The following is a 12816-nucleotide window of genomic DNA, read 5'->3' as shown; positions in this document are numbered from 1 at the left end:
CGGAAATAATAAAGAAGGAATCGAAGGTACAAGAATCAACCCCATCCCGGAAGTAATCTAAAAGAAGAAGATTAATGAAAATAGTTATAATAATAATAATCTTAACGCTATTAATACTACTAATAATAAAGCAGCCTATACTAACGAAGCTAATAAAGCGGGAAATACCGAACCTCCGCGCTAAATTATAAATAGAGGCTATTGTTATAAGAGAACGGGAAAGAATATAAGAATAACCTAGAAGCGGAGGGATACTTAAATAAATATAATAAAGATTGTTTGAATAGGGAATTGTACCAGAATTAGGAAGAAACGTCAGAATTATTATTTATTAATTTAATAACAATTAAACTAAAAAAATCTATCCTCCTTTCAAATTACCTTCTTTATAATAAACGTAAAATATAATACCTAACCCTAATTAATAATAATTATACAAATAAAGGCTTTATTAATACTAAATTCATTAAAAAAAGTCAAATACCTATAATAAAACTCAACAAACTAAGACCACTACGGCTGGCCAATAGCAATATTAATACCTATATACCCAAATCTATAAAAATTACAATATATATTGGACTATATAATAAAGAAATTAAATTACTCATTTTTACTTTATTTTTAAAAAAACCCTATTATCCTAAGCCTCCTATAGCTCTAATAATATAATCTATCTATAGACTAGGAGAAGGGAGAATTCAAATTTAATTATAAAGATAAAGGCACTTATATACCCGTCGCTATACCAAATTTCCAAACCCGAATACCTAAAGTTTCGAGAAACGTTATAGCTTGTATATTACGGGCAAAGGGTAAATAGTAGATATAAATATACGTAATTACACGAAGGAGAAAAGAAGAAAAGTACATAGCCGAGTGCCTAGAAGGCTGGTCTTATAAGGGCGGCCGCTAATGGGTCTATAGACCCGCGGTAAATAGCGCTCTAACTAATTAAGTACCGGTAATAACAATAGTTAGTAGAGATAATAGTGTATAGTAGTTTTAGAAACTACTGTACGCTAGCACTAGGTATAAGGCATATAGGCTAACCTTATGATACTTCCCCGGACTAAAAAAAGCTACATAGTTAACTAATATTATATAGAATAATAGAAATCCTTATTAAACGAGTAGTCCGTTCTTAAAAAGCTTTTACTACCGCTGCCAGCGGGTGCCGTTATAACCTCTACTGCGGAGCTAGAGCTTCCCGTTTTACTTCCTTCTCCCCTTTGTAATTTTCTTCCGTCTCTAACCGCCTTCGACTCTTTTCCGCCGCTGCCTAATTCGGGGGATATAATACATCGGAATAATTATTGTAGAAGGCCTGTATAATATTGGGGGCTATAAATATATTAGTGTATAGTTGCTATAATAGTATATATAGGAGTGCTTAAACTATAAGGTATTCCTAATAACCTTTATTATTCCTCCGGTATTGTTTAATTCGCTCGAATCTATATTCGATAAAGTCCTCCCTATTATTAGTCCTCTTTATAGTATAGTTATAATTAGTACGAATATTCTATTCTTCTATAGCTATTTATCTTAGGAAACCCTCCTTATCCTACAATTCAACTTTACTAATTCAGAATATTAAGTTATATTTTATATTAATTAGAAGTTTAAGTATTACCCAATAACTATCCGCTTTAAGGATGTTAAAAGGTCCTTCGAAAAGGGGTATAAATTTAGCGTAAGGCCGGCCGGTATTAAGGTTCTTAATATTAAACAGAACTTTATCTCTTACTTTATATCTCAAGGCGTCCGATTATTGAATATTCGTATTATTTCCGTAATATTATTATATTTACTAGGTTTAATTAAGGGTTTACCTCCCTACACGCACCAAAAACCTACATATACGCACCCCCACACAGAAAACTGGGGCGGTTCAGCTGATGACACCTGACATCGTAAATCCCATTTTTACCCGCAAAATTTCGTCTTTTGAATATACGCGACATCGCTATACTTTAGTCATTTCTTTTCCCCTTTTTTCACACGGCTAATTGTACTAGCACTAGTATTCTATACGCTATTATACTGATAGTTTGTACGTATCTACAATAGTATTCTAATTCTATATTTGTACTATACTTTTAATTACGTAAAATTATTGTATTTAATTAATTTTAAATCTAATTAATTACTATAAATACCCTCTACTAAGCGCCCTTATTATATATCGACCTCTTCGATCTCTAGCCTTGCTTCGTATGCCTCCTCTACCTCTATCGATCGTAATATAATATAGACTGTGCTAGCGGACGACCCCCACTTTTTAATAATTACCGAAGATTACGACGAGCTTTTTGCCTAGTTCGTTGCCTTTTACCGTCGCTATTGCTTTAGTATTGTAATTTAACGTACTTAAAAATTTAATAAACTTAATTACGAAAATAATAGTTCTATTATTAAGATTATATACCGTTGCAACTATACCGACCCCCGTCCGCTATTAGTGTAAAATTGTAATACGAAGCGGCGGTCTATATTATAAAAGACTATCTATAATTACCTATTCCGAATTATACTCTAAATTAAGAGGGTTATTAGATAGAAGTAGATTACCCGGATAATAGATTTAACCTATTAAAACTATACCCCGTTACGCAAATTAGAAGGCTATATTATATTTCGCTAGAAGGTATATAATTATAAGGTTAATTTGGAAGTTAATACCTTCTTAGAGAACCTCCTTCTATAATAAGACTTTATAATATAAACCGTCCTCGCTATAGTAAAGAAAGGATACTCTAATATTCTTTAGACTTATAAAGACTTTAATAATATATGTTAGTATTAATACTATAATATGCGAAAGGGTTATAATAATATATAAGCGTTTATTGAAAGGGTATATAAAGACTATTAGAGTAATGCCCTCGCTTTTAAGTACGAATAATTCAATGGGAATAATAATAATATATTATACTATATATTCTAGGTTACTAAACGCTAGCGGCGGATATAGATAAAGTTCCTATATATTATTTTAATTAATATAATGTATAAAACTAATTATTATAACCTTCTTCTTATATAGGGTGTAATTCCTACTCTAGAAAACACTTCTATATTAGTTTTTCAAAAATTATTTAATAACGTGAGGGAGGAAGGGTATGCCTTTTTAGCTTAGGGTATTAAAGACGCTATTAACGAGCTTAAAATCCCTTACCCTAAAGTAGCTATAATTGACGGTAACCCCCAATTTACTAGTGCTATTAATTAGACCTTCTTTAATATATAATGATAGTATTATATATAGTATTTTAATTATAATATTATTAATTACCTTGAAAGAGATTAGGTATACTTACCCCTATTCTTGTTAAGGTCGAAGTTAAGGTCCTTATTAAGTTAGGAAGTATAAAATCAATATAATAAGGAGGACTTTGAGGAGTGGAAGCGGTTTAACGTTTATATTATTATAATTATTAGGGCTAAAGCTTTCAACCCCCTACTTAATAAAGTCGCTAATATAAGGTTAACACTATTCTTTATATAGTAGTATATAATTTACTCCTTTGAAGTGACGGAGTTTGAGTACGTTTGGTCTATTCTTTAATATTAATTTAGTAATTAGGAAGATATTATTTCGTAAATTAAGGAATCTCTCCTACCTTGCAAGAAGGAGTGGGTAGGCTATTATATTAAAAACTATTTTAATTAGGAATAAAGAATAATATTACTAAATAAGGCTAATAACGGTTCCTTTAAGAATTATAGATTATTAGTTCGTAGTAGTCTAATTGAATTATATAAAGTTTATTTTTAATATATAGATTATTATTATAAGGTTTATATAGATCTATTAGCTAAATTGGATTTATATATACGAATTAAGTGAGTTAACTATAAGTACATAGGTAAATACCTATATAAATTGTTTGTATAGGCGTTTAATTTTATAGATTGCTAGTAGAATAAATTCAAATTAATACTACCCTCTAAGCGGCTAGGTTTCCCTAATACCCCCCTTCAACCTTGCTCTAATAGTTTTAAAGCTTAATATAATCTCCCTTATACCTATGAAATAGAGGTTTTATTGAATAAGGGTAAAATAGCCCTAGTAATAAAGGAGGTTTGCTATTTATTTTAATATTTATATTAACGATATATAAATTATTATTATATTTTATATTAATTCCCTTATTAGGATACGGTAAATAGATATTTTAAGTATAAATTAGCTGTTAGAGTAATACCTAAAGGTCGTCTGCGTAAGTAGGGGGGCCTATTTAGTAATGAACCTATATATATTATACCGCCAATCGAATTAAATAATACTATACGTATACTAACCGGGCTAAAGGGTAAATTACGTAACTTAAGTATAATATAAGCCTTAGTACGCCGTAGATATTCCTGTTATGAGAAGGGGGCTACTATTAAAGAGATGGATAGTAATAACGCCCGTACTCGTGCTTAGAATGAGGTATGTAATTGTATCGAAGTAGCCGACGACGATAAGGAGGAGGATAATGAATTGGGGAGATACTAGGAGGCGAGAGTTCGAGAGCAAATAGTTAAGGAGAGGGAGAGAAGGGAGGAGGTTATTGAAATATTATTAACTAATTTATTTGACGAGCTCTCTAAATTATCTAATCTATTAGATATAAGTTTTAAACTATTAAATATTAATATTTAGACTAGATTAGAGTAAAGTAGAGTATAATATGATATTTTAATACTATGAAAATATTATTATATTGGCGTTGTTAGATTAGTTTATAATACTAAAATTTACAAGGGGTGTATTGGGTTGACCCAGCTCAAGACATTACAAATCCCGAGTTTTATAGCTAAAACGGCATATTTTACATGTCGGCTGTCAGGGTCCTTAGATGCGTACATGTAGGTTTTTGGTGCGTGTGGGGAGGTAAACCCTTAATTAATAACGAAATCTAAAACTCTTTTAAATTAATTAATTAATTTATTAACTTCAAAATATTCTATTTATTTTACTACCGATATTTTAGGCGGGTATAACTTTACCGGCTTAATACCTATATGTAAGTCAAAACTATAATTAGTAAAAAAGAAGGAAATACCCGTAATCTTAGATACTAAATTATTACTAGTAAATTCCGTAATTAGTAACTAATCTACTCAATCGTCCCAAACCTAATTAATGTAGAGATAAAAGTACTTCTCTATTTCTACATTAATATACTCGGTTTAATTGTTAGTAGTGGGGTAGAAAGTGGAAGAGGGTTTAAAGGCAATTTCTAATTGTAACAATAAAGCCCTCTAAAATTACGAAATAAATTAAGTACTATAATTGGAAATAGTAAAATCCGGTAGATTGTAAATACTATAGACCTTTTTAATGAAATGCTCCGCTAATTCTTCTACTATTAGACCGACGGCAGGAATATAGTACCTTATTTTAATAAAGTAGGCGATAATAATAATAATATATTTAAATTCCTACCCGCAGTATATATAAGGGGTTAGTGGGGTAATCGATGGAAATATCCTTTTATAGTATAAATAGTATTGTTAGCGGTTTTAAAAAACTATAGGGGGCGTATTGTAATAGTTTGGATTTGGCGTATATTAGGTAAGCCGTATAATATAACTTAATAGTAGTATATATCCCTAGTTAAAAGAAGAATTATAATAGTAATAAATAGGTCTTTTTATAGTTTGGATATTTAGCCGACGGCGATTTATAGATGTAGTAGAGGAGTAAAAAGTAAAGTTCCATATTGGTAGGGTCGATAAAGATAGCGCTATAAAAGTATATTCGCCTTTAGATTGCTTAGTATTTAATAAAAGGAACCTTCTTTACATAATTTTGGACCTCTTTAAATTATATTCGACGGTTAGGGTCTAATAAATAAGTAATAATGTTTTAAAGGATAATTGATTTCTTATAGCCTTTAATTACTAAATTATCCGTTAATTCCTCGTCTAAACTTTCTAATTTACAAATATATTCGGTACTAATATAAACTTCCTCACCTCCGTCCTCTAAAACGAAAACTCTATTAACAAGAATATTATAATTAAATAAAACCTTATTCTTAACTAGCAGCCACTTATCGGCCTTATCTTTAAGTAAATTTTCTAATTTCCTAGTCAATGCGTCGGAGCGTACCTATAATAATCTAGGGCGGTACTTGATAATGAAATTAAAACGAGAGAGGAATTAAAACCATTGTATATATTAGGGGGTAAATTATTTATTTATTGTAAAAGTCTCTAAACTTTTATAATCGGTAAGGACTTTAAAAGGTTTTTAGGCTCCCTCCAATTCGGAATACTATTCTTTAAGAGCTTTAATAATAGTTAATAATTCCTAATTGTAAATATCGTAGTTACATTCGGTCGAAGGATACTACTAACTAAAATAAATAATTAGATATAAGACTCCCTCCTTATTATATTGAAATAAAATACTACTGCAAACCCAATAAGAAGCATCTATTTCGACGACGGTCAATTTAGACTAATTATAAATTCGGAATACTAAACTACTAATAAAGAAGAGTAATTAAAAGATATAATGAATAGAGAATAGGTATTGTATTATAATTATTAATTAGTAACAATAATAATTAAATTAGATTGATAGTATAAATTTACTATTACGAACTTTATTCCTGGATTTAATAGCGAAGCTATTCAATAATATATAGTTAATACAAAGAAGGAAAAGAAAAAGAGGAGAATTCGACTATCGGAGGAAGATAATAACGAATTATACTTACTAATTAAAGTAAAGAGTTCCTTCCTAATTTAAATCAGAATGAAAATTATAGGATTCTAGGCCTTTTTCTTCCGGAGAAAGGTATTAGGCGTTTAAATACTCATCTACATTTACAGGTTGGAAAAAGAAACCTTCGCCTATATTATTTTGAATTACCTTAATACGGAAGGCCTCTTTTAATTAGATACTAAGAAGTAGCTATTCATAAAAGAAGAGTTCTAGGATTATTTGGATAATAGAATGAAGGTTAAGAGGATTCTATTATAGGTATTAAGGTTAGGAAGATTAAAGGGGTACTATTTAGTAATTAAATTAGAGGAGGAGTAATATAACGAAATTGCAAGGTATTTTTAAAATGGAAGCGAATTACTAATAATATTGCAATAAAGGGACTAGAGGATGAAGAAGAAACGATTATATTATTTATAAGTACTATTTAAACTGTAATTATAGTAAAAATTAGAAATACTATTTATTTAATACCTAATTGCGTTTAAAAACTCTTCGAAAAGTTTTTAATACGAGTCTAGTTCGTAGTAACATTACAACGCTACTAAAACCAATTATTATTTAGAATAGGACGACCGGGATTATCAATAGCTATAGGGCTGCTAGGGGTATCACTATTATTATTAGGACCGGAAACTATATAAGTAGGGATACTTAGCTGGGCATATATAAGAGGCTTGGAACAGGTACACTACCGTTATTTTATTATTTCTTATATACAACCGTCGTACGACGGTTAATATTAAGGAATAGTCGCAAGACATCCGGTACGGTTGCAATTCGGTTGTAGTTGCTATTTTCATTACGGTTTATATATTACTATAGTCCTGGGACGGTTTATTTCTATATAATAGTCTTAAGACGGGAAGGTCCATCTTACTTAAGGAAGCGACAGAGCAGAACACAAAAAGACAAGTATAAATTTGGGCTCCTTCCACCGACTTTATATATTACGACCGAAGGCCGCGCTAAAATACTAAGTTAGTAGAACTACCCCCCTAAACCCCTATATTTAATCAAAACAATGTACATTATTCAATTAAATACAATAATAATAACGACAACGATAGAAAACGATAGCGATAATAATAAAGGTAATAAGGGCACAGAAATTAAAATAGCTAATATATCAACTAACTAAGCTCGTTAGGATACGGGACGATATTACTCCTCCGACTTCAATAGGCTGTACTGCCAACTATAGGATACGGGATATCATCACTCCTCCAACTTGAGTACAAATAGCACAATCAGCTAGTAGGCTAACTCCAATACTGGATCCTATAATCCTAGATTTGATATTATACTGTTAAATACTATAATACTTATTACAATACTTATTACAATGCTTATTACAATACTTACTACAATGCTTACCACGATGCTTACTATAATACTTACCACGATGCTTACTACAATACTTACTACGATACTAAATATATTATTATTAATTACTACATACCACAAAAGAAACTGAATCGCTAAATAGACTCAAAGATGCAAGGAACCCATACACTCTTCGAAAGTAGCTAAATCCAATATAACTAACAATAGAGTAAGCTTATAACTGTGTTTAGGAATATAGGATATAGTATTAACGGTATTATTAATACGACCGTACTTATAATAAGATATAGGGATATCGGTCGTTAATAATATTATACAACGGTCCCTACCCTAGCGGTTACAGCGGCGGTTAAGGAGGTTATCGTCGTTACTATCGTCGTTACAAACGACGCCGAAACCGGAAACGCCGATTTCTAGTCGAGGAATACTCCAAAACGAAAACTAACAACGGCAATCGACTCAGGAGGGTCGTTTACGTCCCTCATAATATCTTACGACGAACGTAGCGACGGCGTTGTATTATCGTTACTAATAATTATAAATAGCGGTATTCGTAAGCTCGAAAATAGTATTTATAACCCGCTCGTAGAAATTTCTATATATAACGAGCTTGAAATTATATTTATTATAAAGACTTTGGATATAATAGAAGAAGATAATAAAATATTTAAGAAGTTTATTATTAGAGCTAGTAAATCTACAAACTATATTATTATTTCGACTAAGGACTAATATTAGGCTGAAAAATTACTTTTTGAATTTATATAGGTTTATATAAGAAAAAGTAGGCCTATATAACCCGAAGCTAATAAGGTTGGAACCGATTAGTTTATTTTTAAAAAGGATTTTAATAATTTAAAGAAGGATATTTTGAAGGAGATTAAGAAAAGTACTTAAGAGGTACCAAAATAATAGGCCGATATTATAATGAAAGTTATCCTAAATAAGATTAGTATTACCCTTTAATAATTACTTACTACTATTATTAAAAAGTCTATCCCTTTTAATTTTAAATAGTAATTTACTATTAAAGGAGCAATTATTACCGTTAAGTTTATAGACTGTTCGAATAAAGATATAAAGACGGCCGTAGTAACGACCCTAAACCGGAAAAAATTAAATTTAATAATTAAAGCAGTTATTAAAATACAAACGTTTAGAGACTATATAATTATCTTTAATGAATTTAAATATAATTAATATTAGTAAAATTGAATATAAATTATAGAGGTCTTTAATAATGAGGCCTTTATTACTATAAATATTGTAAGTGTATTAGTCCGGAATATACCCTAAAATAATATTAATAATTATATTATATTAAAAGTATTAATAAACGTAGTAAAGAATAAGAATAAGGAGGTAATTATTATAAGAGTTTGGCCTTAGAAGAAAAAGGACGGAGAGAATAGAGGCTTACTCTTAATAAAAATCGCCACTTTAAAAGCAGCGAATTTCCTCTAAAACAACCTCTTCCTATTATAGGGCTAGCGCCCAGGATTAAAGACTCGGCTTTGCCAAGTCTGCCAAGCTGGGACCGGCCGTATCGATAAGGATGCGAGCCTTCTGGTTGGTTGGATCCACATGTTTGCCCACATGTTTGCCTGGCCTGTGCGCTCTTGGCGCCCTGTATAAAACCTTCTCCAGACTGTACCCTTCTGGTACAGTCTTCCCTTTTACTCTCTTAGTTAAATATAGTATTTTAACTATTATACGACTACTCGCTATATAATATTCTAATAGACCCATTATATCATATTTAACCCTCTTTTTCAATACTCCATTGCCGTTCTTTCGTAGGTACGCCCAAAGAATCTCTCTCCCCATCTATAATAATAACGCCGACCGCCTTCCCTACGATCCCTTGATTTTAGGATCCCTAAGAACGTTTATAGAAACTTATAGCCGCCTTTTAAACGTTATTAACCGAAGTTATTTTAAGGCCCGCTATTGTTATTGTACCGAAGTAGGTATTTCCCTAGTTCGAAAAATTCTTAGGGAATAAAGAAGAATTCGAAATTTGGGTTTTAAGCGCGCAAATAAAGCTCTATATAGATAAATCCGCTATTAGTAATTTAGAAGCGTAGTTTTACTATTTGTTCGCCTGCCTATCGCCCGCTATTAAGAAGCTATTCGTCGCCTTCGCCGCCTACGGCCCGCAATCGCCCTTAGAACTATTCGTTAAATTTAAATTTATATATAAGGACTCTAATACAATTAAGAGAGTTAGTTAGGAGCTTTACTAGCTATACTAGAAGTCTAGCTCTAAAGAATTTATAGTAGCCTTCTTTACTCGCTTTAAAGAAGTATTTTACTTTACCCGTATGGACTCCTAGTCCAACGTTACTAAAGTTAATTAATTAACGGCTTTCCTAAATAACGATTGGAAGTAACGGCTCTTAGAAAGAATTAACGTGCCTAAATAGTGTTCTTAATTGCTAGACTACCTTCATCGTCTTAATAATAATAATTTCTTCGCCTTATCAAAGTACCCGGTTAAAAACAATAGTAATCCTATAAATACTTCTATTAATACTTCTGTAATAAGGCCCTCTATATTATTACTATCTTAGTATTAAAACAATAAATAGAAGAAGGAGGGTAAATATATCAATTACGGTAATAGATTGTACTAATTTAAGAAGTACCTTCGAATTTCAAAAATAAATATAGTCCGGCTATAACTTAGTAGGGGCTTAAGTAACTATAATAGCAATAGTAGAGGAAGAGAAAATTCGGATTGAGTAAAGACTAGGAATCGACCCCAATAAAACTATAGTAGAGAGAGCGCTAATTAGGGATTTAAAAGGAAGAGTTTCTAATAGTCAGGAGAGACGAGGCTGCAACGTAGGGAGTGCTAGTCTATTTCTCAGCGTTGGTAGTGTAGTAAGCCCTTATACTATACCTCTCTACGTATAGCTAGCGTGCTAGTATCAATTGTAATATGCAACCGATAGAGGGTAGTAAATATTATATTTTGTAAGTATAAAACTATTGAGTAGTCTTTATAGCGGTAAGGATAAGGCTTTTACTGGTAGGAGAAGTAGAGCAATACAAAGTATTAGGTAATACCCTTGATTCTAATTGTCTCCATTATAGATTATTAAAGTATTATAGCAATTAGTCCCCGGATGGGTAAAGTCTAGAAATATCCCTAAATTTAGTCTTAGTGCTTCGGCCTGGGTGTAGCTTTGTAAAGGTAGTAATACCGACTCGGGTAGGGAGCAGGTAGTTGTATAGCGTTTGTTTGGGGGCTTAGATAGAGAGATTTTTCTTTTTTAGTATTATTAATATTTCGTACCTATTAAATTAGGTATTTGGCTAGGAACGGTTGTAGGGGATTTTGGTCGTCTTTTGTATATTTAGTAGAGCCTTTTCTAGTACGGTAGGCCGAGGGGAATAGGGGGGTAATATTATAGGGCTAGCGCCTAGGATTAAAGATTCGGCTTTACTAAGTCTACCAAGCCGGGACCGGCCGTATCGATAAGGATGCAAGCCTTCTGGTTGGTTGGATCCACATGTTTGCTCACATGTTTGCCTGGCCCGTGCGGTCTTGGCGCCCTGTATAAAACCTTCTCTAGACTGTACCCTTCTGGTGCAGTCTTCCCTTTTGCTCCCTTCGTTAAATATAGCATTTCAACCATTACACGACTACTCGCTATATAATACTCTGGCAGGCCCGTTACACTTCCTTTAGGCTAGCGGCGTATATTTTTACGAACTATTCTAAGCTTCGAACAATATTTAATAGTACTTTAAATATTAGGGAATTAAATATATGATAAAATTCTATTATTAGAAAAATATTTACGCCTAATATAGTAGAGCTAAATATAAAGGAGATTACTTTAGTAAAATAAATTGTCCGTTGAATAAGGATAAATTATGCGTTAATTATAAATTATATAAGAAGAAAGGATACTTTACTTATAGCTATAAAAAGTACCCCCTGTCCCGAAAGGTTATTGTGAAGGCGTCTATTACGTACGCCGAGAGGCCGCGGGCGTTCGCCCCCCTTTATAAAAACCCGGCCGGAAAGGTATTAGAGTTAGTAATAGAAATTATAAACGAAGGTAATTTATTAAATGGTCCTCCTAATTCCTATATTATTGCTACCCTAGAGAAATAAATTAGAGGACGTATAAAAAGAAGGCGGCTGAAAAAAATCGTCGGCCCAACCCCCCAACTAAACCCTTTAACCTAATAAGGCCTAATAAATATATACTATCTATATTCTTAAAGCGTAAGGACTTGGATATATAGTAGAAATAGTATTCATATAGTTATAATTCCCCTAAGGGAAGCGATACTCTTATTTTCCGCTAAAGGACTTATAGGAACCCTATTGTAAGGTAATTAATAATCTAATTAAAAATATTCTATTATAATATAGGGAAATTATATAAGAGGGGAAGCTTCTATTCGAATAAAAAGAGACTTATATTATTATAGCAATTTAAGAACCGAATAGAAATTTAAATAGGAATATTTATTATCCTAGGGGCGGGAGGTATTTCGGAATCGATTATTTAAAGAGAAGAAGGGTAATAATATATATAAATAAGAAATAGAATTTAAAGGACTTTAATTTTTAGGTTAGAAGCGATTAGATTATAATAATAATTAAGAATTTAAGGGATCCTAGAACCGTTTATTCTATCTATTTACTTATCCTAATATAAGGAATATTAAAATATTAATAGGAATCCCTACTCTTCGAATTCTTCGAGGCCGGGCCC

General features: G+C 31.6%; 1 protein-coding gene across 1 annotated transcript; it reads right to left on the bottom strand.

Annotated features, from left to right (window-relative positions):
• Positions 1 to 1588: 1588 nt before the first annotated feature.
• Positions 1589 to 1756, bottom strand: NEUTE1DRAFT_45656 (uncharacterized protein; the record flags this gene model as incomplete). Its single annotated transcript, XM_009853350.1, has 1 exon — positions 1589 to 1756. A coding segment is annotated over one exon (168 nt), but the record flags the coding sequence as incomplete, so codon positions are not given.
• Positions 1757 to 12816: the final 11060 nt, after the last annotated feature.

The sequence above is a fragment of the Neurospora tetrasperma genome (assembly GCF_000213175.1).
Source record: "Neurospora tetrasperma FGSC 2508 unplaced genomic scaffold NEUTE1scaffold_4, whole genome shotgun sequence".
NCBI classification, from domain to species: Eukaryota; Fungi; Ascomycota; class Sordariomycetes; order Sordariales; family Sordariaceae; genus Neurospora; species Neurospora tetrasperma.
This window is presented reverse-complemented; position numbering and strand designations above follow the sequence as displayed.